At 41.5% G+C, this 26279-nt stretch overlaps 1 protein-coding gene across 3 annotated transcripts; it reads right to left on the bottom strand.

Annotated features, from left to right (window-relative positions):
* Window positions 1–1914: 1914 nt before the first annotated feature.
* On the bottom strand, window positions 1915–25261 carry LOC119883276 (scavenger receptor cysteine-rich type 1 protein M160-like). Of its 3 annotated transcripts, none has more exons than XM_038693842.1 (14): window positions 24455–25249; window positions 23111–23143; window positions 22732–23016; window positions 21566–21865; window positions 21053–21343; window positions 16839–17144; window positions 16462–16755; window positions 15094–15396; window positions 14712–15017; window positions 13662–13991; window positions 4888–4920; window positions 4517–4810; window positions 3093–3404; window positions 1915–2999 (listed from the first exon to the last, which is right to left on the bottom strand). In XM_038693842.1, the coding sequence occupies exons 1-14, from the start codon at window positions 24498–24500 to the stop codon at window positions 2629–2631; spliced, it is 3504 nt and encodes a 1167-aa protein (XP_038549770.1). In that variant the 5' UTR covers window positions 24501–25249; the 3' UTR covers window positions 1915–2628. The 3 variants fall into 3 exon arrangements, with proteins under 3 accessions (XP_038549770.1, XP_038549771.1, XP_038549773.1); XM_038693843.1 differs by having other exon boundaries at window positions 22732–23013; XM_038693845.1 differs by lacking the exons at window positions 1915–2999; window positions 3093–3404; window positions 4517–4810; window positions 4888–4920 and adding exons at window positions 10487–12331; window positions 12457–12542 and having other exon boundaries at window positions 24455–25261.
* Between the last annotated feature and the right edge of the window lie 1018 nt (window positions 25262–26279).

Raw genomic sequence — 26279 nt, 5'->3', positions numbered from 1 at the left:
TATTCGTTTGCACTATTGCTCTTGTGGTTTTAATATTTATGAGGTTTTTATGCACAGCTCCTCTTCTGTTTACCTTTTTAAATAATTTCGATGGTCGGGGGCAGACACCGTCACTATAGGATTTTCACTAAGTAACTCCTGAAATGGAGGAGCAGAGAAGTGTGTTAGACTGCGACTCTGCGTAGGGTTTTGGGTGGGTAACTGCTGAAATAGAAGGGCAGAGAAGTGTGTTAAACTGCGACTCTGCCTCCTGGTCTCAACTCTGGGTTGTCATGGATTTGGTCCACTAATAAACTTGGCCAGATTTCTAGAAATGAGAGCTGCTCCTTCCCAAGTGGGATGGATGCCGTCTCTCCGGATCAGACCAGGTCTTCCCCAGAAAGTCTGCCAATGATCAACAAAGCGCACATCGTTTGCTGGACACCACCTCGACAACCAGCGGCGGAATGACGACATGCGGCTATACATGTCATCACTGGTCAGATTTGGCAGGGGTCCAGAGAAAACTACGGTGTCCGACATTGTTTTTGCATATGTACACACCGACTCAACATTAATCTTAGTGATCTCCGATTAGCGTAACCGGGAGTCATTACCGCCGACGTGAATAACAATCTTACTGTATTTACGTTTATCCTTAGCCAGCAGTTGACAAATAAGACTCAATGTCGCCCGCTCTGGCCCCAGGGATGCACTTAACTATGGCCGCTGGCTTCGCTAACTTCACGTTTCTCAAAATGGAGCTGCCAATGATCAGAGTTGGTTTCTCAGCGGGTGTGTCGCTGAGTGGGGAAAATCTGTTAGAAACGTGAACAGGTTGATGATGCCCCGTGGACTTTGAATGCTTACGACTATTCCTCCTTCGGACAGTCACCCAGCCCCCCCTTCCTGGCTGCACAGGAGATCTAAATCACTGAGCCTCACCTCCATGTCTATAAATAAACTACACTTATTACACGTACCATTACCGCTAAAGGAGGCAGAGGAGTAACTAAACATCTGACACACCGAGCAGGAGAAAGTAGGAGAGAGAGAGGGAGAAGGAGAAGCCATCGCTAGCTGCTAAGCTAAAGTCGCTAACGGCTAAGCTAAATTACTGTAGCGTCAGTTACCAAAACTTTTGAACAACTATGAGATTGAACAGCAGTCATTAAAAGATGGAAAGAACTGTGAGTGCTTAGGCAAAATTACTGTAAAGAATAAGTGTTTAGCAGAGAGTTGGCTGCTGTAATCGCGAGAGCAGCACAACACGGTACCAACACACAGGCACCGGAAACAGAAATGAGTCGACACGCTTACCGCAGTACGTCAGCAGTACGTCAGCTCCACAGACACCAGTTCCATTGAGGTCCATGAAAAGTGTTTTCATAAAAAACCTGTTTCCTTGCATGGTTTGTTAGTTTTTTAGATTTTGAATCAGTTTTATTGCCAGGTATGTGTACACATACGAGGAATTTGACTCAGGATTGTACATTGCTCACGATGTGCTTACTTATACAATAGTAAAATAATAATATAACAATAATAAAATAAAATCAGACACAAACTACAGAATAGACAACACTAATATACACACTATGAACAAAACAATATAGACATATTGACAAATAGTGCAGTAATCAGAGTGCAAAGGATGCAAGAGTAAACTATTATTCTCATTATGTACATGTTGAAGGTTGTTGAGACCATCCATCATCCTCAACCACTTATCCTGCATACAGGGTCGCGGGGTGCTGGAGCCAATCCCAGCTGACATCGGGCGAAAGGCAGGGTGCACCCTGGACAGGTCGCCAGTCCATCGCAGGGCCACACATAGACAGACAACCACTCACACTCACATTCACACCTAAGGACAATTTTGGAGACACCAGTCAACCTAGCCTGCATGTCTTTGGACGGTGGGAGGAAGCCGGAGCACCCGGAGAGAACCCACGCAGACACGGGGAGAACATGCAAACTCCACACAGAAAGGCCAGGGCAACCGGTTTGAATCCACGACCTTCTTGCTGTGAGGCGACAATGCTAACCACTGCATCACCGCGCTGCCCTAAGGAATGTAGTATTTAACATAAAAAAAGAAGACCTAAAACAGTTTTTTTTCCTTGTCTCAAGAATCAGAATCGATCAGATATGCTACTCAACTCCTTGTACAGGTCATCTCACACCTTGACCACTGTAATGCCCTCCTGACAGGTCTTCTCACATGCACAGTACAAACTCTGTAGATGGTCCAAAACGTGGTGATATGTTTGGTCTTCATTAGCCAAAACATTTCACTACTGTACAATGACTCCCTGTTGTTGCTAGCATTAAGTTCCAGTCACTAATGCTTGTCACTAACACAGTACTCCTCTACTGGAATACCCCTTTTCAGGTTTATGAGCCTTCTCATTATCTACAATAAGCCAGTGAATAATAATAATAATCTGCTGTGTGCTCTATTAGTGGCTGAATAAGTCTTCTAACTCAATGCTGCCTTTTTTCGTTTTCTATGCACGTATGCCTTGCTGCATGGGCCTGCAACAAAGTGGCACGCAGGTGGAATGTAAAACTGAGCTTAACAGAACTTCTCCTTGATCTACTGTGGCTTGGATGGCACCTCATTGTTTGTTACTTTAGACAAGACCATCACCAAATAAAGACTAATGAAAGACTAAGAAAGATTATTGTTAAAGTTGATGTATTTCTGCAGTTACCTGAGCACTTGATCTCCAGGTTGGAAAGTGAAAGGTCAAGCGATGTAAATACACATTCCCTAACTGCAGACTCGGACTGAAGACATGTTGATCTAATCCCCCATATTAATCTGTACCAGTTAAATGTTCTCCGCCCTGTCGAAACAGCAGAGCCGCAGTCCAGTCGTTTACACACAACATCTGCTGTCTTTAGATTCCAGTCAGACGTTTGGTCGTCCACAATTCTCCACTGTCCCTGTTGTTTCACCTCCAGCTCACCAGCACAACGACTGGATCCTCCCACCAACTGGACGTTATCAGGCTCTGGGCAGACAAGAGTAATTATTAAAAATAGATGAAGTCACATTTATTAAAATAGAAATTCAAACCAACTCAAAGCAGCAGTTCCTCTCCTACCTGAGCAGGTGAGTGCAACAGCTTTGCCAGATGAGCAGGTGTCTCTAGCTGAGCCTGAGCTGTCAATCTGACAATCCAGGAGAGCAGACTCATGGCCTTCACACTGGAACTCTTTGGTCCACATTGGCACCTCTACTCCACCATACTGCGCCCCCTGGAGGACTGAAGGAGCCCCACAGCCAAGCTCCCTGCAGACCACCTCTGCATCCTGCAGATCAAAGTCAGCTTCACACACTGAAGACCAGGACTGGTTAGACTTCACCTCCAGTCTGCCTGAACACAGACTAGTCCCTTTAACCAGCCTGACAGACTCTGAAGAGGAAGAGAGACACAGAAACACATGCAGACAGAGAGGTTGAATTTGAAAATTGAGTTTAGAGCAACGCAAAATAAAACATTACAATATATTGCATTTTTTTTCTAACTGTTCTTCCACTAATGCATTCTTTCATGCATTTCCCTGATTTGTCAGATTTGTCCCTTACTCTTTGATACATGTTGTGTCAACTTGAAAGACGTCATAGTTTACCTCAAACTGAGTGCTTGTTGGGATGTAGATCAGTGTCTGAAACTCCATCGCCCCACACCTTTCCAACGTCAGAATTTGGGGGGCTACCCCAACAATTTTTGTAACTTCTTCCTATTTAACTTGGAATTGTAAAGCTGTAACTAAGAATCACGCATGGATTGGCCACGTGTACAGAGGTGAGATATCTGACATGTCTCTCAAGCTCTCTTTGTTAGTTCCTTATGCTACTACTTCTGTTATCTTTATTCCCATTTGAAAAAATGTCCCACCCAGCTTTTTTGCCCCTTCATGTGGCCATTTTGAACAGATAGTCCTTTCCAGTTCCTTTAGTGGCAGAATAACACTGGATTTCAAACATACCAGTCTTAATATAGGTACAACCATTTCATCAGATAGACTTTACAATATAGGGCAACATGCAGAGGTACAAAGAGGCAATTTGCCATCTGAAAATGCTGATTAACACTATGACAGGAGGAGCATTTCAGCAACGCATGAACCTCAAACCAGAGCAAAAAGTGACGTGAGAAATGTACATCCAAATTTTTCTGTGGAATATTATCTAATACTACTACTACTACTACTAATAATAATAATAATAATAATAATAATCATAATGATCATAATAATAAAAATATATTTTCTGTGTTATACACACAGTTGGTCTGGTTGACACATCAGACAGTAAATTCAAATCAGTATCAGTTAGTGGCAATACCCAATAATTACAAAGATGACCAAGATGTAAAAAATGTACTATAGTAAAATATACTATGGTGTCCAGAAATTACACAATAAACAAAAATCAGCAGAACATAATAGCAAGATGGAATCCATCAGTCTATGAGCTTGCTGGGGATCTGTGTCTTTGTTTTTTGGCTACGGATTGTGTTACCTGAGCAGATGATTTCCAAAACGTTAGCAGAAATCGTGGACCTTTTTGTTAAACATTTCCTCAGTCTATATTTAGAGTTAAGACAGGAAGGTGGGATGCTCCATGGAAATGAAGATTCAGGTAATCTTGACAAAGCCTGAACCACAGAACCACAGTCCAGCTGTCTACAAACTTCATCAGCTAACTTCAGGTCCCAGTCACGGTCATCCACTTCGCTCCAATCTCCCTGGCGCTTCAGCTGCAGCAAACCAGAACAGCGGCTGGATCCTCCCACTAAGCGGATATTATCAGTCTCTGTACACAGGAAAGAGTTTCATTGGTAAAATAATCTCATGTGTAAATTTTGAAACATTTCTACTTTCTCTGTTTACCTTTTAAAGTGTGATCTTCCTCTCTCTGGAGACCTAGGATCATGAAAAAATAGCAATGAAAGTGTCATTATGATTTGTCCTGCTCTGGACAGATTAGGCAGAAGAGCTGCAAGAGAAACAACGCTTCACAGTTTTCTACACAGTTATGATATAACCGAATGAGTGATCAAGGGCTCACAAACTCATAGTTCAAAATTCAATCTGACCCTAACTATATTCACGTTCAGCAGAGAGTTTGAGAGAGGAAGGGAATGTGAAGCAACATTATTATTATTATTATTAACAGGCACATTTAGATATAAGTGGCATGTTAATTCTTATTTTAATTAACATTTGATTATAATCACTTCCTATTTAGTTGACTCTATAATGATGAATCATGTTTTAACAGTTTTTATGTTTTGTATTTGAAATCTTAATCTGCAGGGAAAACAAAAGAAATTAGTGCATTCATGTTAGTCAGTAACCAAGTACATTACCCAAGCATTAAGCTTAATTAGAGTTATGAGGTACTTGAACTTTGCTTGAAAATATCTATTTTTTAAGCTATGTTTATTTTTCTCAGTTTCAGACTTTTGGCACTGATGCTGGGTAGGGGCCGGGGCTTCAACTGAGATGGGCCGTGGAATCTTGAGTGACAGCCGAACAAAGAAGGCAGAAGACTCTCCTCAGTCATGTTGCCTTCAGGAAATGTAGGCAGGAACTGTGACTCAGTGCTTTCTATCCACAATATACTGTCTGTGATCTTGGCAGGAAACAAACTGCTACCAGTGACAAAGTTCAATTTAAAAAGTTTTGGACAACACCTGGCACTGATTACACTATAAGAGGCAAGGCAAGGCAAGTTTATTTGTATAGCACATTTTAACAACAAGGTAATTCAAAGTGCTTTACATAAAACATAAAAGCAACAGGGAAATATAAAAAAGTTTAAAAGCAACAGGGAAATATAAAAGTTTAAAAGCAACATAAAATATAATAAAAGTTACAGTGTTACAATCAGGGTTAAAAGAGTTAAATGGATAACAGCAATGATAAAAAGCTAAAAACAAAGACAAAGAAAACAGGACAGTAAAAGTTACAGTGCAGTGTAAGTTATCAATAAAAAGAAAAATCTTAAATATTTAATTAAAAGCAATGGTAAAAAGAAAAGTCTTCAGTCTGAATCTAAAAGAACTGACAGTTTCAGCAGACCTGCAGTTATCTGGGAGTTTGTTCCAAATATACGGAGCATAATAACTGAACGCTGCTTCTCCTTGTTTAGTTTTGACTCTGGGGACAGAAAGCAGACCTGCCCCAGATGACCTGAGAGGTCTGGATGGTTCGTAATGAACCAGAAGATCGGAAATATATTTTGGCCCTAAACCATTTAGTGCTTTATAAACTAACAGCAGGATTTTGAAATCAATTCTTTGACAGACAGGAAGCCAATGTAAAGACCTCAGAACTGGAGTGATGTGATCCACCTTTTGGTCTTTATGGCGTTCTGAACCAGCTGCAGCTGTCTGATGGATTTCTTAGGGAGCCTGTAAGGACGCTGTTACAGTAGTCAAGTCAACTGAAGATAAATGCATGGATAAGCTTTTCCAGGTCTTGCTGAGACATAAGTCCTTTAATCCTTGATATATTCTTCAGGTGATAGTAGGCTGACATTGTAATTGTCTTAACATGGCTCCTCAAATTCAGGTCTGAGTCCATGACCACACCAAGATTTCTGGCTTGATTTGTGGTTCTTAACATTACAGATTGAAGTCAAGCACTGACTTTCAATTGTTCCTCCCTGGCTCCAAAACCAATAACTTCAGTTTTATCCTTGTTTAATTGAAGAAAATTCTGGCACATCTAATCGTTGACCTGCTCAATACAGTTACTCAGCGCCTGTATGGGATCATAGTCCCCTGGTGAAATGGTTATGTAAATCTGTGTGTTATCTGCATAATTATGGAAAAATATTTTGTTGTTTTTCATAATCTGAGCCAGTGGAAGCATGTAAATGTTAAACAAAAGAGGTCCCAGAATGGAGCCTTGGGGAACTCCACATGTCATTTTTGTCAGCTCAGATGTGTAATTACCTATAGACACAAAGTATTCCCTGTACTTTAAGTAGGATTCCAGTTTAGTACTGTGCCAGAAAGTCCAACCCAGTTTTCAAGTCTGTCTAGTAATATATTGCGGTCGACCGTATCGAATGCAGCACTGAGATCCGATAATACTAAGACTGAAATTCTGCCACTGTCACTGTTTAAATGGATGTCATTGAAGACCTTAACAAGAGCCGTCTCAGTGCTGTGGTGTGGTCGAAAACCTGACTGGAAGACATCAAAACAGTTATTTAGTGCCAAGAAAGCACTAAGCTGTTGAAAAACAGCCTTTTCAATGATTTTACTTAAAAATGGGAGATTTGATATGGGCCTATGATTGCTCATTATCTAGATTGCTCTTTTTTAAGAGTGGCTTTATGACTGCAGTTTTCAGGGCCTGTGGGGAAAAACCTGAGAGAAGAGACATGTTGACAATTTGTAGTAGATCTGATGCCATGCATTTAGACACATTTTTGAAAAAACCTGTTGGCAGAATATCAAGGAAGCATGAGGAGGATTTCAGATGTTGTATTATGTCCTCCAGGTTTTTATGGTTAATAGAATCAAATTGTCTCATGCTATATGAATTGTTTTTAAGTGGACACAGGGACAAGACATATCCTGTTACTGACATGGAGGCACTGATTGCTCGTCTAATTGTTTGAATTTTGTCTGTGAAGAAGGAAGCAAATTCATTGCAGGCCCTGCTGGATAGAAGTTCAGAGGCTACAGACACAGGAGGGTTGGTTAGTCTGTCTACAGTAGCAAACAGGGCACGTGCATTATTAGTGTTTTTGGTGATGATGTCAGAAAAGAAGGACCGCCTTGCATTTCTCAGTTCTAAATTATAAATGCGAAGTCTCTCTTTATAGATGTCATAATGAACCTGGAGATTTGTTTTCCGCCACCTGCGTTCAGCTTTTCGACACTCTTTTTTGAGTTCTAACCAGCGTGGCATTTCTCCATGGAGATCTTCTCTTAAGAGCAATCACTGTGCCAGATCGTGCAGTTCAGCAGCAACACTTTACGAATGGCGTTTCTACTGAGTAACACTGCATTATGGAAAGGCCATGTTCATGTATGCAACATTTTACTGTCCTAATTTACCCATGCAATGCATGATGCTGGTAGGGACATTTCTACCAGGCTTTGTAGTTGCTAAGGAGACACATATTGAGAAACCATCCTGCTTCTGCAAAACTGATCTAAAATTGTATAACAGATCTGAAACTAAAACAAAAGTGAAGTTCTAAGGAAAAAGAGCTTTGATTCTGAAAACATAAAATGTGGAACTGAAAAGAACAAGTCCTTAAATATATAAAAGTGAAAAATTAAAATTAATAATTTATTCAAAACAATTCCAGAATTAAATCAACATTTTATGTAAACTGACAAAAAACAATGGCTGACAAAAGTTATTTTAAGGTTGTACATGGTTGTATTTTTCAAGTGAAAAAACAAAAAACAAAAACTAACTTTTCAAACTAACCAAACCTTTTGCCCAGATTTAGCTCCATACACTGGCTGAATTATGAGGGTCAAAGCTATGTCTTCACAAGGAAGAAAAAACTGTGGATTCTATTTTTAGACCAATTTTAGTTTTAGACCTTGAAAGTCTTGGCCAGTCATCGCTTCTTTTAAGGCCCATTTGAGGGTTAGGGTTTTAGGGCTTTGATTTTAGGATTAAGGTGGGATTAAAAAATTGTGAGTAGAAGTTTTGACCTCTGCTAACTTTCATCAGAGGCATCTACCAACACATTACAAAGAACATTGAAATTACATAAATGTGCATTAAAACAAAAAAGTGAATCATCCTATGACTTCATCACAGCTCTCTAGAGATGTCTAAGATCTAAGCTCTCTTTCCAAGCCTGTCATTTCCCCAAATTTCTCATATTTTCTGACCTTGCTTGATTTTAATTTAAAATATTGGTTTAAATAAAGTTCATGCCAGTCAGTCCAAACTCATGCTGTGTGAGCAGCAGTCAGTGGGGTCCTACCTGAGCTCCAGAGCAACATGAACACCACCAGTATGTGATCCATGTCCAGTTGGTGTGTTGTCCATATGAGCCTGTCACTCTGGCTTCCTCATTTACTCTTACTCTAATCTTATACTCTGTTACAGCTCTCCAATGGTTGTCAGATGTGCAGTTTCTTCCTCATCTTTAAACTTCCTTATCAGGATTTGTGTGGTTTCTTTCATAACTCAGGGTGGTGATGGTGCAATGGATATGACTCATGCCTTTGGTGTGAGCAACCCGGGTTCAATCCCCCACTGTGACCCATCCACCATTGTGTGAGCAAGACACTTAAGCCCTCGTTACTCCAGAGGCGTGCGACCTCTGACATGTATAGCAATTATAAGTCTCTTTGGATAAAAGCGTCCGCTAAATGTAACATGACTTCAACTCTTTGGCATTTGTCAACAGAAAGCTAATAATAGACTGACATCTGTCCCTTCTTGATGTTTTTATATAAAAATCCTTTACATTTTCATTAGTTAAAGAGGTGGTATTCTGCTCATTTTCAGGTTCAAAATCTTATTTAGGGGTTGTACCAGAACAGTCAGCTCCTCTTTTCACCCAGTGTGTTGTACGCTCCGCTCTTGAGCTGATTGATGCATCTTATTTGTACAAAATCTTTGTTGGGAGTTGCAAATGCGTAGTTCCCAGGTAAGGACTACTAGCCAATCAGAAGCAGAGAAGAGCGGGTCGTAAGAAACAAGGTAGTGTGATCCAAGTCAAAGCCGCTTCAGCCTGCGACCGTAACCTAGCAGATGGTATAAGTTACTCAGAAGTCCACAACCACACAACATCATTGTTCCACATCTTACTATAAACCACTACAAAAATCACCATGTTTCAACTCAATTTTACATAAAAATTGAACGTTTGCTCAGTAGCTTTCACATCAGGTAGCATTATAGCTATAACTTTAGTTGTGTTAGCAAAGGTTTACAACTCCGCACTTAAACAGTCTGTGAAGTTACATTGCCATGTTTATTTTAAATATAATTCACAACCAATAAAGCAAACTTACAGGTTGTGATTGTGAATTTCCAGAGTTGCATTGTCTTTTAGTACTAAACTTTGAACTGTCGCCAGTGTTTTGACGATCTATGCTGCCTTGCCGAAAAATGCTGCCAAAGCCCAAATAGATAAACTCGACTCTACTCGGCCCTGCTCCGTTTTCCTTTGCAGCGCCACACGCAACTGCCGCAACGTAGTTTTCAATGCGACCCACACAGCTGTCTCTTGATTTAAGTTAAAGCGTTTGAACCTTCCTCAGAATGTAAAGACAGACAAGCGGTATGAAAAGCTTCCAGCTGTGTTTTCCTCTGCCGTTGTTGCTGCAGCGGTCTGTGTGACGGCGGGAGCAGAGGGCTCTGTGAGCGGGCGGCTGGCCGGCCTCACGCGCTCCTCCCGCTCGTTGGCACAGGCTTCCCCCGCAGCCACTTGCGGAGCTCCTCAACTCCGAAAATATTCAAGCACAGTTTTGTTCCGCCATCACTTCTCGTAAAACTGTCAATATTGGAAATCTACACAGCTGATTTCACCTCAAAACTTCTCAGAAGTGGATTTAGTGATGAAATTCCATACGAAAACTGTAAAATATAAAACTTCCTGTTGCTGGCCTCTGTCGATTCTATCTGACCAGTCGGCAGTCTGTCGTGTTTTCACGTCACATTTTAGTATCCCTCAGCTCGCTTGGAACCTTGATGGAGGTGATCCAAAAAAACATACCTGGAAGCAGGTACAGGTGCAACTTTTCTACAGTGGAAAACCAAACAAAGGCGAGTCGAGCCAAAGGGCCTCCGCTGAAACTAGCTTGGTTTGAGGGCGTGCCTGACCCCGCTATCCGCTTGGCGAGCTTTATGAGGCGTATTCATTGTGACGTCACAAGTAAAGGAAGTGAAGGTCTGGACTACAAACGAGCTGTTTTCAAGCGGTCCAGAGCAGAGCTTTCTGTGGGAGATGGGAACTCCCTTTGGGCTGGACTTTGGGCTTTTTCACTTTGCAAACCTGTTACATGCACAAAAAAGATATAAACTCAATAAAGGAGAGGGGAAAAGCCTAAAAACAGAATACCACCTCTTTAAATTTCAGGTACTACAGCACCATTTAATTACTGGAACCAGACTGTGTTCTGCTGTTAGGGGAGCCTGAAGGGGAAACTATTTTAAGTATCAGTTTATCCCATTTAAAAGTGTTATAGGCCTGCTTTGAATGTTTTTACACTATCACATCACCCTAGATTTATTTCATTTGCACTGATTGCCAGTTTCTTCAAGAATGCATTTAAAAAAAAATCCTAGGCTTCTCAATACTTACAAGATATCATGCCACAGTACATTAGTAAAGTCAAACTGCTCCTGCAGTTTCATCCATTTCTCCACTGTTCATCTTGTAAATTTGAGGGGTATGTAATAGATGCATTTTAAAATGCTAGATTTTTTATTTCTCTGTTAACGTTAAAGTGATAAACTTTGTCTGATTTTGGTTCTTTATGGCTTATGGCTTTATGACAGTTTACTCAGAATAGGAAGGCCTGGACTGCAGGTCTTCAGAGATAAACAGAAATCTACAGTAAAGGACATATTTCTAGCAACGAACTAGTGAGGTATGTGCGACAGACATCCCCCATTCTTGTGTAGACCCACAAGCCCATTTTCATCTGTGAAGTAAACTTACTCAAAGACAGTTTTGGTTTTTCATCCTTATTTTATAAAGATTTCCATGCAACACGTATCTGCTGCCCTACACGGGAGATAGCAGCAGTGACCAAGGACAACCGAGCAGAGAGAAATTTAGGAAAAAAAGTAGGGATTCAGCAACACTGCAAGTGAAATCTTGTAGTTTTATACTGTTTTCAGTAATATCTATAATTTAGATGTATAATTATTCCACATCAATATATTCACATTTAACATGTTTGAATTTCTCAGCAGCCGAGTTCAATAAGAATCTTTTTTATCTGGCAGCATTGAGCCAGTTGATGAAATAAAGAAATAATACAATAATATTAGAAAATGCAGGAGGAGTACTGACAGCCTCATTTGTGAGTAAAGTTCATGCACACCAACCTGTAAAACCACTTCTCTGCTGTTGGACTGTGCATTGAATCAATGATACTGTGAGAGTAAATGGGATCCGGGGTCTTACAGATCTGAGTTTGGAGTTAACAGCTGTCTAAAGTCTTTCACTGTTTTTAATAATCTTATGTGTGAATCCACCTCGGAGATACTACTCATTCCTCTGGGCTTTAGCCTCTTCACCTAGCCAGCCTTCAGCACTGGAACCACCAAGAACATACTCATTAATCTCAGTGGTGTTCCCTTGTCCCAGCCTCTGGTTTTTGCTGGCCTGGAAAGACATGACAGCAGACATATTTTGTTATTGCTCAAATACCTGTTCTCTTCTAATTAAATATGTCATGCTAAAAACTCAATTTAACCCAGTCCTCCCCTGAATAAATATGTGTAGAGTACCTTGTAGCTGAAGCAGAGGGCAGTGATAAGTAACATCATACCCAGCTGGAGGACAACAAGTCTGATGATCAACTCTATTAGAGAGGCTGAAACAGATTTAAAGTGATCACATCTGATCATATGACATTTTAATTGAAGGTAAAGTTGCCATATGTCCCCAAGTAATGGTCAGTGTTTATCGTCTTTTATTATTAAATTTATAGAACAGATTCCAACGGCAGATTCAGATTTTCTAATAGGAGCTAAGTTGTAAATTTAGTTGAATAAACTGACACCAATGTGAGTAAAACTCTCTCAAATTGTTGTTTTGTGACACTGAAAGTGAGTACTAAAATGTGAAAGTTGAAAGAGCTGAGAACACAGTAATCTTAAGAGCTTTTAGAGAGTAATAGGAACACTGAGTGACAAATAAATAAAATAAATAATAAAAGTAATAATAATAAATAAAATAATTAGTCATTTAGCTGACACGTTTATCCAAAGCCACTTATAATTGCTGTGGATGCTTCTGGAACAGCTAGGGGTTAAGTGTCTTGCTCAGGGACACATTGTTGGTTTGGAATCAAACCCAAGTTTCCACACCAAAGTTGTGCGTCTTACCCACTGTTCCATCACCACCCCATAGCAACAAGAAAAAGAAAGCTAAATTTAGATGCAGACAAAATGAGATTCAGCTTTTTTGGTTACCTTAGTGTGTTTATATTGACCATGCCATGTCTAAATATTGCTTTACATTGTCAAATGTATCTGGACAGCTGTATGTGTATCAGCACAGCTTTAAATTTGAGGTTTTTAGCCAATTAAAATTTTTGAAGAGTGTTGGGCCATTCAAGTTTGTTTATTTTCTAAGGATATTTTTATTTAGAAATGTCTTCCTCTTATTTTAGTGCAAGGATGACACAGATTGGCTTGAAAGAGAAAGGTCACTTACTTATTCAATTAACTAATGTTCAATTCAAACAACTGGTAACTGCAAAATAGCTTTTTGATTTTTTTCTAAATACTGCCAGGTATGGGCCTTTGCACGAAACAGCGTCCCTGCATTAAATCCCCACAGTGCACAAGGCCTCTTACAGGAATAACAAATAGGCTGAAAGCAGTTAGACAAGTTTTATCTAGATTAGACAAACCTATTAATAAAACCTCCATGTTAACATAGTCAGTGTCACATTTCACTACGGGGCCCAGATTGTCTATGAAGTTACCTGAGACAGTGAGATGGAGTGGCTGGCTCTCAGAAGAGAAGTTGTGGGAGAAAACATAGATGTGATAAACACAGCTGTAGTCCCCTTGGTGGGTGTGGTCTGCAGCAGAGAACAGGAAATGGGCAGAGTGATTGACAGCTGGCAGGGTGTGGTTCTGCGTTGTGTCAGAGTTGGTGAAGATAAGCTGGAAGGAGCCTCCTGGATACTGTGGCAGGATGGAGCAGCCGATGGTGAAGGTGGAGCCCGTGAGCACCTGAAGTCCCTGCTGCTTGGCCTCAGAATCCCCGTCAGTGTAAGTAGAGAAGGAGATGTTTGGCGAAGCCAGAATATCTGCAAACACAGCAGGAGATGAGAAATGTACTCGAACCCCCTGCTGCTTAGCCTTGGAGACTTGGCTGAGCCAGAAAATCTGAAACCAAAAGGGAGGTGATTAGCTAGCAGACATGTAAATACATAGAGTTTAAGGGGCCTTTTTATTGGTGCAAATAGATTTTATATATTATATATATATAATATCATAGATTAGATGGTGTGGTGATTACACACTCGCCAATCACATTAAAGCACGACAATAATTGCTCAGCAAATGTCAATGCTTCTTCAGGAAATCACATGTTGCAGTGTCACATGATGTGAAGACACAGCACCCCAAATAAGCAACCACAGACATAAACTAAAAAACAGCCTCGCATGAGTGACACACAGGAATGTGTGGTCACATGATGTGATTTTATTGTCAAAAGTCTGTGTCGTTTCTATGTGTTTATTGTTGTAGCAGAGCCTAATTTAGTTAATTTGATGTACATTTATGTTAGGAGCGTAATGTCTTCAGTACGACAGAAGCGAGGAAGAGAAGCGCACTACCTGTTCCTGCTATCCACAGAAAATCATAATCTGCATACAGACCTCACGTCCGGGGCCTGTGACCCACGCTTAGTTTCATCCCTCCCAGTAATCTGTAGTGATTCGTCAGCAAACACAAAGCACAGCGATCTCCCACATGCATCGGTCACTGAGAAGGCAACTAAAGATGTGATTTTACAGTGTTACCTGAGCATAGCACTTCAAGGCTGGTGTAGGTTTCATTAACACCAGTCAGCATCATACACTCCAACAGTGCAGCTGCCGAATGGGCACAGGAAGGCTTGAGCCACCACACAAGTCTGTCTGGAGAATCATATGTCACTGTTGTTGAAACAGCAGAACCACAATCCAGCAGTCTGCACACCGTAGCTGCAGACGTCTGGTCCCAGTCAGACCCCCAGTCCGCCACTGGTCTCCACTCTCCGTGGTTTTTCATCTCCAGCGTACCTGCGCATCGGCTGGCCTCTCCCACCAACCTGACATTGTCCGGATCTGAGCAGAGACAGGGCAGTAATTAGTAGAGGAAGTGAGCTAGTAATGAAAGTCAAAGCTGCAGCTTCTCTCCTACCTGAGCAGGTGAGTCCAACAGCTTTGCCAGGTGAGCAGGTGTTTGTGGCTGAGCCAGACCCTCCACAGTCCTGAAGAGCAGACTCATGGCCTCCACACTGGAACGCTCTGGTCCACACCGGACCCTCCGCTTCTCCATAGAGCGCCCCCTGGAGGACTAGAGGAGCCCCACAGCCAAGCTCCCTGCAGACCACCTCTGCATCCTGCAGGTCAAAGTCATCTTCACACACTGAGGACCAGGACAGGTCAGACTTCACCTCCAGTCTGCCTGAGCAGACACTCCCATTAACCAGCCTGACAGACTCTGTGGATACGGAGGGAGAAGGAACGAGACAGAAAATTTATCTGGGCCCGGGTCACGGTGGCCACAGGCTAAGACTGTGTAACAGTGAGCCCAGCCTCCCTATGAAGGGAATTTATTTTGCACACACTTATTCTTTGGGTCTTACATTATATCAGCTGTTGTGATTAGGTAAGACTTTGGTAAGGCTAGTTGTTGGTTGGTGGATTGTGTAATTTTTCTCTATTCTTTTTAATATTCTTAGATAACTTGCATTGTCTTTTCCATATTTATATATTTCTACATTTATTTATGGCAACTGCATGTTTGTCTACGTGCAGCACCTCATCAGCAAAGCTAATTCCTTGTACTTGGCAATAAAGCTCCTTCTGATTCTGATTCTAATAGCTTGTTATTACCTGGTACCACCGTAACCAGTTAAGCACTCGATCATAAATGAATTGTGAACGCACATGGGCTGCCTTCAGGCTCATGTCCCTCTTCTCCCTCACACTCCAGTACAGTGTCCACATTACTGCGGACGCTGCACCGGTGTCACATTTCATCCTACCCTCACTCTTTAACACAGACCAATATCTGTAGACATTACATCCAAATTAGATAATTTCCTGCCACACTGTTGACATCCAATGCCAGGAGACCGTCACAAACCTGCAATTAATGTTTGTTTTTATTCACCTTAACCATACCGTAGGGGCAGTTACTCAGTCCCCACCTGAAGGGATCTATTCCCTGTATTCTGGCAGAGTATCACAGTCTCAAACTTGGAGGTGCACACGCTTGGCTGAAAACCACCCGAGTGAGCGCTGCATAGTCTGATCAGAATCGGTGTTAGACGCGCAACCCTGCCAGAGACCAATGAGCTAGTCTTCCTGCTGAGAATGCAGAACTGCTCTCACTCCAGTTACATAATAAAAAGGAAGAGGGAAGGTGTGAGACAGTAAGAAACAACATCTCCTGCTTTCCCACTGTGTTTGTGCTGGATAACTTTACAGTTTGGTTTAATCTACTACTGACAATGTAACACAGCAATGTAGCCTCTACCATAGGAGCCATTAATGGTGTTACCTGAGCAGGTGATTTCCAGGCTGGAATAGCTGGACATATCCGTTGTTGTCACACATTCCTTCAGTGTAGTTTTAGACTGAATGCATGAGTTGATCCACCACACAGGTTGTTCTGAGGAATCCATTTTCTTTATTGTTGAAACAGAGGATCCACAGTCCAGCCGTCGACATACTGCAGCTGTTTCTTTCTGATCCCAGCCTACGTTGTCCACGGATTTCCAGTCTCCTTGGTGCTTCAGCTCTAGTCTACCAGTGCAACGGCTAGCTCCTCCCACCAACCTGACTTCATCAGGGTCTGAACAAAGAAAAGCAAATGATTACGGAAAGAAGGAAAGTGACCTAAATAAAAGAGAAGCAAAACCAAAGCTGCAGCTCTACCTGAGCACGTGAGTCCAACCGCTCTGCCAGGTGAGCAGGTGTTTCTGGCTGAGCCTGAGCTTCCACAATCCAGGAGAGCAGACTCGCTGCCATCACACTGGAGAGTCCTCATCCACACTGGAGTCTCCACTTCTCCATAGAGTCCCCCTTTGAAGACTGAAGGAGCCCCACAGTCAAGCTCCCTGCAGACCACCTCTGCATCCTGCAGGTCAAAGTCATCTTCACACACTGAAGACCAGGACTGGTTAGACTTCACCTCCAGTCTGCCTGAACACAGGTTAGTCCCGTTAACCAGCCTGACAGACTCTGGAGAGAGAGAGAGAGAGAGAGCGCAACTTTATAATGTTGACACACCAAATTCTTCACACAGTTCCCCTCATCTCTGTAGTGGAGGCGGAAGTAACAAGATCTTTTAGTACTGACCTAGATTGTGATTTAGTTATTCTACAGTTAAAGGTGCCCTGTGAAGTTTTCTTGTAAACAAACAAAAGTAATGTTTACATTGTGCATCCCTGCGGTCAACAAAAGTCTTGAATGAATTCAATTCCTCAAAAAACATCTGCAAAGCCAATTTTTTATTATTCATTTCCTGCATTGTTTACATCCCCGTTTACTAGCTTGTATTCTTCTGTTTTCCTGTCTTTGTTGGCGCATTGTAAAGTTTCTAGAAATCCATTCTGTGGTGTGGTGTCCATCCATAAGGTGTCTCTGTAAATCTTGTATCTTGTATTGTAAAATTCTGTATATCTTACTGAATGTGTTCTGTACGCATTTGTCATGATTAGTGGTGTGGAGGCAGGTTGGAGGACCCAAACGCAGGACACAGAGCGGAGCAGGTATAGTTCAACGGGGGTTTATTGATGGAAAACAAACTAAAGGCGAGCACACTTACTGACAAAGTCCAAAAAACAAGGTGATCCTAACAGAAATCCAAAGGTACAGAGAGACAAGACAATCTCTTAATGTGTCGATGCTTTATTGATGCTTGTATGTTGTTCCTCAACTGTAAATCGCTTTGGATAAAAGCTTCTGCCAAATGAGTAAATGTAAATGAAAAGACTGTGTAAGGAGGTGGATGGAATCTCCTCAACCATTAGGCCTAGATGCATAATTCTGGTCTTCTTTGAAAGGTCAGAAACTAAGGATTTTACCATTACAGACTAAATGGAGATGCAATAAAGAAAAAATAGGATATTTTCATCCTCGCCTGGTAAAAAAAAGCTCTATTTTAATGCAATAAACCGTCAAAACCATCATAAGATAGATTCTAATGCACCTGAATATATTTTAAATACACCCAGAATGCAATTTTAACTGCAAATTTGATGAAACTAAACTAAAATACCACAGTTATCATACAATATCATTCAAAATATACCAGGTGAATGGCCATATTTTGGCAATATTTAGTTTAAATGTTGACCTTTATTGGGAGTTATCTTTAAACATTTTTATTTATCCTCTTAACATTCCAGCGTCGTTAGGTCCTGGCAGCAGCTTTCGGTCTGTGCACGCAGCTGCTATGTTAACTTCATACTCATATGTTCCACCATTTGAAAGCTAAAATGCTCGTGATTCAACCAAAGCAAACCATTTCAAGATACAGTCACCACAGCAGGTCCAAATAGTGCCTCTGTCAGACCAGCCAGGACAATCAAAAGAGACGTAATCCACCAATCGATTATATTCCAACAAAAACGGTCTTGTTACGTTTTCAAAGGTCCAGACGATCCAATCCAGTAAAAACATTTAGTCCAAAACACATTATTCCATCAGTAAATCCCCAGGGCTGCCGCATCGTCTCAGATTCACCGGCAGACCTGACTCGTATGTCATTATAACCGGAATAACTCCGATTTGAATGTAAACAACTACGTTAGCTTGTATTCAAATTAGCCGCTGAACCCTGACCTTTCGACCGACAGCTAATTCGACCCAATAGGAGCTCACATGTCCCTTTCACAGGATAAAAGCGTCAGCTAAATGTAAAATGATATATTAAACCTGCATCAACTGATTTTGTGGGCCACTTGGGTGAAGGTGAAACATGCTGCGAACACAACATTGACATATTATCGCTTTTTTAAGTTCATATGGCAAACGTGTTAGCGAACAGGTGGTTTACAAATCAAGCAAACAAAGAGGAACACTAGCATTCATTTGGAGTCTTATTTCTGGCCACCTGGGAAAGTATCTGGCTCTTTAGCTGCTAAATGGTGCTGGGCAATTCAGTGTGTTTTCACTGAAAGCAGCCACCTGCCACTGGAAACAAAGCTGATCTTAACGACCCTGAAACGCTCAGTAGAGCTGAGGGGAACTGCAGAGTCTGGGATTATTCTCTGTCGGTTCGTCACTGCCAGCATCTTTCATCTTTCATCCTTAATGAACTAAGCAACATTTACAACTATATTTATATTAAGATTTTAAAGTGAAGACAGATCTGCATACTCATCCAGTTGATCAGCTTGTGTTGCAGCGTTAAGTCTCCAGTGTCAGGTGTTTGTTTGTTTGTTTTAAGTTTATTTAAATAAATAGGGACAGATACAAAAACATAGATAAACTTTGACAGACATCTGATGTGTGTATCATAGTGTTTTTAGCTAAAGCTAATTCACGACACTTGTCCCTAGTAGGGCTTTTTGATTAAAAAAATACAGTTTGACAAAACAAAAAACAAAACTGAAGTACAATGGAAGAAAATAAAAAAGGATACAATATTACAGATTGGGCAACGTGTAAAGACTAAATATGAGAGCAGATCACTTGAAATGTATCCCGACATTAGCCTCCTTAAAAAAAAACACTAAATTGTTAACCACGATTTAGTGTTTTTTTTTAAGGAGGCTAATGTCGGGATACATTTCAAGTGATCTGGTAGAGAATTCCATAATTTTGTCCCTTTTACTGAAAAAGAAGCCTGGGCAAATGATGTTCTTCGAAAAGGGATACTACAATTGCTTTTTGACGCTAATCAGGTGATGGATCTGGTACTTTGCTGTCTTGTTATTGTTTTGCAAAGTGGTGGTGGAGCAGCGTCATCTAAGCATTTGAAGACCAGTTTAACCAGATGCAGGGAGATAAAATTAGCCAAAACTTAAAATCTTTGAATTTGGCAGTGATGATATCTTATTCTCTTGTCGTCCACAATTTTCAAGGCTTGGTTTTAAAGACACTCTATGGTTTTGACTGATGAGCTTGGGACCGTGTGGTTAAGCCATAGGATATGTGTGAGAGGATCATAGAATTTAAAAAAATAAAAGCACAGTCAAAAGTCAAGCAGTTTCTTATCATCATAAAACAGCTCAAGTTGGTAGTCTACAATTATTCCCAGATACTTCACTTCAGGTACTTGTTCAATAAGTTCCCCATTAATTTTTACATTCAAAAGTTGTTAGAGGTAGTTTTTTTTAAATGGAAAAGCAGACAGAATTTATTTTTTTTTGGTGTTTAAAGTTTAACAAGATGAGGCCAGCCAAGATTATATTTTTTCTAAGTTAGCATTTAGTTTGTCAGCCACAGAAATACAGGTATTACCAGATGCATACACCACTGTGTCATCTGCATACATCTGTAGACCTATATCGGGGCAAGTCATTGATGTAGAGACAGAAGAGTATGGGTCCCAAGACCGTGCCCTGGGGAATCCCTGTTTTGATTTTAAGATAAGCAGATCTCACATTATTAATCACAACATACTGTTCACGGCCTTTTAAATATGATTCGAACCAGGACAATGACTGTTTAGATAAATTAAACTTAGCTAGTTTTGAAATTAAAGTGTTATGATTTACTGTGTCAAATCCCTTTTTTAAATCTAGGAATACTGCACCAACTACATTTCCCTTGTCAAGTCATTGTTTGATATTTTCAATTAATAAACAAGTAGCGGATTCTGTAGAATGGTTGTGCCTGAATCCAAATTGCAGAGGACTCAGATACTGGTTTGTCTCAAGATAGTACATGAGTTGTTCTGAGACAATCTTCTCCAAAACTTTAGACAAAACTGGTAGAAGACTGATAGGTCTGTAATTACAAGACATTTTGTGAGGTGAATGTCACATGACAGTATTCTGAGGCACCTTTCACTAACAATCCTACTTCCCTATCTTTTACGTTATCATTAACTCACTCTCTAACTGTTGGGTTTAAACAACAGATGCCGGACAGATCAAGACACTGTAATGATTACAAGTAAATATCGCTAAAGGTGTTACCTGAGCAGGTTATCTGTAGGACGGAAGAGGAATATAGAAGTTTTGTAAAACATTTCATCACTGTAGATGCATCACAGTCAGATTTCTTTCCCCACGTATGTTTACTATATGAGGGTGTCTTTATTCTTCTGGTGGAAAGAGCAGAGCCACAGTCCAGCTGTCCACACACTGCGCCTGCTAACCTCAGGTTCCAGTCCCTCTCAGCCACTGGTTTCCATTCGCCCTGTTGTTTAATCTCCAGCATGCCACTACACCGACTGGCTCCTCCAACCAACCTGACATCACCAGGTTCTGGGTAGAAACAAGACAAAACTGAATTTCCTTCATCCAAACAGAAATGAACCAAAACGACCGCTGCAGTGACTGGGAGGGCTGTAGGCTGGGTTCACCTGGACAGGCCCCCGTCCGGTCAAACATGGCTGACACATAGAGACAGTCACACACCTACGGGCGGGCAATTGGCTTCAAACATATATTAATAGAAACTCTACTGGTGGTAATGTTTCATCCTACCTGAGCAGGAGAGCTCAATGGCTTTGCCAGAAGAGCAGGTGTTTCTAACAGAGCTGCCACAGTCCCAGAGAGCAGACTCATGGCCTCCACACTGGAACTCTCTGGTCCACACTGGAGCCTCTACTCCACCATACTGCGCCCCCTGGAGGACTGAAGGAGCCCCACAGCCAAGCTCCCTGCAGACCACCTCTGCATCCTGCAGGTCAAAGTCAGCTTCACACACCGAGGACCAGGACTGGTTAGACTTCACCTCCAGTCTGCCTGAACACAGACTAGTCCCTTTAACCAGCCTGACAGACTCTGAAAGTGAGGAGAGAGTAACTCGTCACCTTCAACAGTAGCGGTTTAGTATGTAGCAGACCAAATAACAATAAGACACATTCTGTAGTTGTTTGTTAAACTGTGGATTTTGCTTTCTGAATTTACAGCTGACTTTTAAATGATTTACTTCTTCAATTCAATTCATACTGCTGACTTAAGGAAGTATTGTGTAAAATCTTACACACACCCCTACTGTAACATGATAAAACAGGACTGAAATACCCCTGCAAAAGCATCGTTGTTGACAATGTTTTGTGGAAGTTTTGTGTGAAACAGCTGAAATCCTGCATGCTATGCGGAGTGCTGCCAGCATTGCTGCAGAGGTTGAAGGGGTGGGGGGTCAGCCTGTCGGGGCTCAGACCATACACCGCACACTGCATCAAACTGGTGTGGTCGACCCAGAGGGAAGCCTCTTCTAAGGATGATGCACAAGAAAGCTGCAAACAGTTTACTGAAGAGCAGCAGACTGAGGACATGGATTACTGGAACCAGGTCCTGCGGTCTGATGAGACCAAGATAAACTTATTTGGTTCAGATGGTGTCAAGCGTGTGTGGCGGCGACCAGGTGAGGAGCACAAAGACAAGTGAGTCCTGCCCACAGTCCAGCATGGTGGTGGGAGTGTCCTGGTCTGGGGCTGCACTGAGGGGAACCATGACTGCCACCATGTACTGTGACATACCCCTCTCTCTCCCCATGTCTCATGTCGGCATCTATGCTGCCCACAGTCTAATTAAGGCTGTTCACCTCTTGTTTTAACAGTCAGTTTAACAACAGAGCCTAGCCCTAAGAAAGTACTAATTTTAACACAAACCATTATGTTTTCCTCACAGTTAATGACACTGACCTGAGCAGGTGATCTCCAGGCTGGCAGATGAAGATTTAGCCAGCCTCAAGCCCTGCATATAGTCAGTAAATTCAAGTACCCCGTTCATTTTAACAGAGGAACCCTGTGTTCTTCGTAATGAAACAACAGAACCACAGTTGAGCTGTCTGCACACTACAGCTGCCGATGTCAGGTTCCACGCATAGATCTGGTCATCCACTGCTCTCCACTCTCCCTGGTGTTTCTTCTCCAGGTTACCTGCACAGTGGCTGGCTCCTCCCACCAGCCTGACATCATCAGGCACTGCTGAACAGACACAAAAATAGTCAGTAAATGAGATACGTAACATGATATTAATGTATTTATTGTGAACAAGACATTGGTTTTATTTCTCCTTTACCAGTGGAACTATGTGGGACTTCAGTCCAGAGCCCTGAGGAGAAGAATTAACAATCATTTAACATTTTTAAGTCTGTCTTCTCCAAACTAACTTCCTCAACATTTCTGTTTTAGAGGTACAAGAAACTCAAAAATCATCATGAAGATATTATCTTTATTTTGCGGTTCGGGCACTTCTGGCATCATTAACACAAAGCTTACTGGGATAAAAGGGCAATAATGTGTCCCCTTAAAAGCAGGCAAATGATTCTTCTACACTGTTTTTCAACCGGTCCATAACCTAGGTTATTTGTGTGCATACAAAATAACTCACCTCGGTTTAAATGTGAAACAGTTTTGAGTGTATGCATACAGAAGCCCTGATATCCCTGTAACATGCAGAGACTGAGAATATATGTGGCAGCATTTATTTTAGTCAATTTAACATGTATGTTAACATTAGGTCATACCTATAGTTACTATATAATTTTTAACTATTGCTCCTGCATCTTCTATTTCTGCCAACAGTATTTCTATTTAAACCTTACTAAATACATCTTTGAATTGATTATATACATTCTGTTGTAGCTACTCAACAGTGAGATTACAATACTGTAAATGACTGTCAGTCTGTGTCATCCTGTCCAGATGTTTTCCAGGTGCGGGAGGAATCTGACACTCGGAGGCATCAGTGTCGCTACACCTAGCAGGACCAGAGTGTACGTGGTACGTATTTAAATTCTAACTGTCTCTGCCTCTGTGGTGGTGAATGGACTGCCTTTCTAGTGCTCGATCAAAGTGCTGATTGGAAAGTCAGCCTTCTGTTACCTGAAGAGTATATAAAGGATTAAACTTGTCTTGTCTCAGCCGGGTTTGGAAAAAAACGCCCAAACACTTATCTTCAGTCGACTCAACTACTGTAACCATGTCTTTACAGGTCAGCTCAGACAGCTGCAGCTGATTCAGAACGCTGCTGCGCGTCCTCACTAAGACAGACTATTTGGATCACATCACCGTCCAGACCTCTCAGCTGGTCTGGGATCAGGTCTGCTTTCTGTCCCCCGAGTCAAAACTAAACCTGGAAAGCAGCGTTTAGTTTTTAGGCTCCATATATCTGAAACAAACTCCCAGAAAACTGCAGGTCTGCTGAAACTCTCAGGTCTTTTAAATAAGACTGAAGACTTGTATTTTAGCCGCTGATTACTATCTTACACTGCACTGTAACTTTTACTCTACCTTTATATGAACATCCTGGGAGCGTGCCGTAGTTGATAACAGAAGTGTCACTTCAGGGCTGCTTCTCCCAGCTCTCTGCATCACTTACAAAGTTTTACCCCATGCAAACGTCATTAAACCACAGTCCTACCTGAGCACCACAGCGACAGAAACACAATCAGCACTCTGAGATCCATGTCAGTGAGTCTTCTTCACGTGCTCTCGCTTGATCTCGTCTTTATAAGGTTTGGAGTCAGGTCCAGCCCTGAGGGGGATTTCTAGTTTTTTTTACCATTTCCTGTTGGCCTCTACTTTGGGCCATCACGACGCTGTACTTTGGGCTGTTTTCTCTTAGTGCATGACATTGATATACTTATATTTTGAGGCATCTATTTGGTGAAATATGTAAATTTAGATACAACTAAATTCATTCTTGAGGAGACATGACATTTGGCAGAAGGTTTCCTGAAACACAAGGCAAAAATGTGTTTGAAAATTCAATATATATAATTATATAAATATAATTTCCTCCTGACAAATTCATAGCAGTGCTGTGTTTAAGCACTTAATAATGAATATGTTTACATGCTTACAATTTTCGGCTCTTCCTCAATGGCTAAATGAAATGAAATAAATGATACACAGATAGTAAATCTCATGCAGAAATGAAAGGGAGTGTCACGACCTAGTCACTGTTAGAGCTGGAGATTATTTCCTTGCATTGCACCTGGACGCCATTGTGTCTGCTCTGTGTTCTGACACCTTTCTATCAGAACCAGCATCAGCTTTTTCAGCAGTTTCGCCTTGGCCGTCCATGGTTCACGGCTTTTCCTTCCTTGGACCACTTCTGATAGGTGCTGACCGGTTTGGAGATGTTCTGACCCAGTCGTCTAGCCATCACGGTGTGGTTCTTGTCAAAGTCACTCAGTCCTCATGCAAGCCCATTTTTCCCGCTTCTAACACGTCAGCTGTGGGGACACAATGTTCACCTGCTGCTTAATGTATCCCACCCACTGACAGGTGCCCTGTTAACGAGATAATCAGTGTTACTAACGTTACCTGTCAGTGGTCATAATGTTATGGCCGATCGGTGTAGCTTTCATCATTTAAAAAAAATAAAAAATAGGCTCTCAGGATGATTCTGAACTCGTGTCTGAACTAAAGCCATTACCTGTGATGAAGGGTCTCAACCTGACATTGAATACATGGCAGAGTTCCAGGCGCTCACAATCACAACACCAGAAACATCCTGACTGTTGCAACATGCCAGCGCTGCTCGTGTAGTCAGATGCTTCACTTCCTCTCCATCGTTTAATCATCTCATCGCTTTTATGTGGTTTTGATCACAAGTCCCACGTTTCCCGCCGGATGTACCGACATGAGGCTGCTGTTTTTAAGTGCATTTCATGTACAACACAGAAGGCGACATGTCATTCGTTTCATTTCAGGCATTGCACCTCCAGTAAGTTATTGGACCTGGCCGTCCAGACTGGAGTGGGGAGCTCTTCCCACCGGGAGACAGAAAAGTCAAATATAATCTACAGTAAGATCCCATTTTGAAGCCTTACGCTAAGATGCTGAGTGATTTTTATCTGAATTTATGTGTTGAGCAACAACTTCAGTGATGCCTGTGATGCTGCTGATAATTAGGTGAAATGTATTAGCAACCAGTAGCCTACAGACCACAAAGATGTTGACAACACTGAAGTGGTTCTTGGTCAACTTTCCTGGAAGAAAGATGGCAGGATAATGATTTAATAAAATAACACGTATCTTGCTAAGGATCATTAAAGTGTTTTTGCTGTGCTACGCTAAACAGACTGATAAAATCTGTGAGCTGTGTTACGCGTAATAATAATAAAACGATGAGACATCATGGGTTCTTACCTTCCTGATAACTGGAGGCCTACTAATTTCCTTTAACTGCTGCTCACTTGAGTTTTTAATCAAGAAAAAGGAGGAAATTGCGCATTTGT

This window comes from Micropterus salmoides, unplaced genomic scaffold (genome assembly GCF_014851395.1).
Source record: "Micropterus salmoides isolate LMB-PRFRI ecotype aquatic unplaced genomic scaffold, ASM1485139v1 Ms_hic_scaffold_3, whole genome shotgun sequence".
NCBI lineage: Eukaryota > Metazoa > Chordata > Actinopteri > Centrarchiformes > Centrarchidae > Micropterus > Micropterus salmoides.
This window is presented reverse-complemented; position numbering and strand designations above follow the sequence as displayed.

Excerpts from the sequence above, each read along its gene's own strand:
- LOC119883276 (XM_038693842.1), bottom strand. The coding sequence starts at position 24,500 with ATGGATCTCAGAGTGCTGATTGTGTTTCTGTCGCTGTGGTGCTCAG. Across the intron at positions 21,344-21,565 it reads CATTGAGCTCTCCTGCTCAG|AACCTGGTGATGTCAGGTTG; the intron begins GTAGGATGAAAC and ends GTTTCTACCCAG. Across the intron at positions 15,018-15,093 it reads TGTTGGACTCACCTGCTCAG|ATCCGGACAATGTCAGGTTG; the intron begins GTAGGAGAGAAG and ends GTCTCTGCTCAG.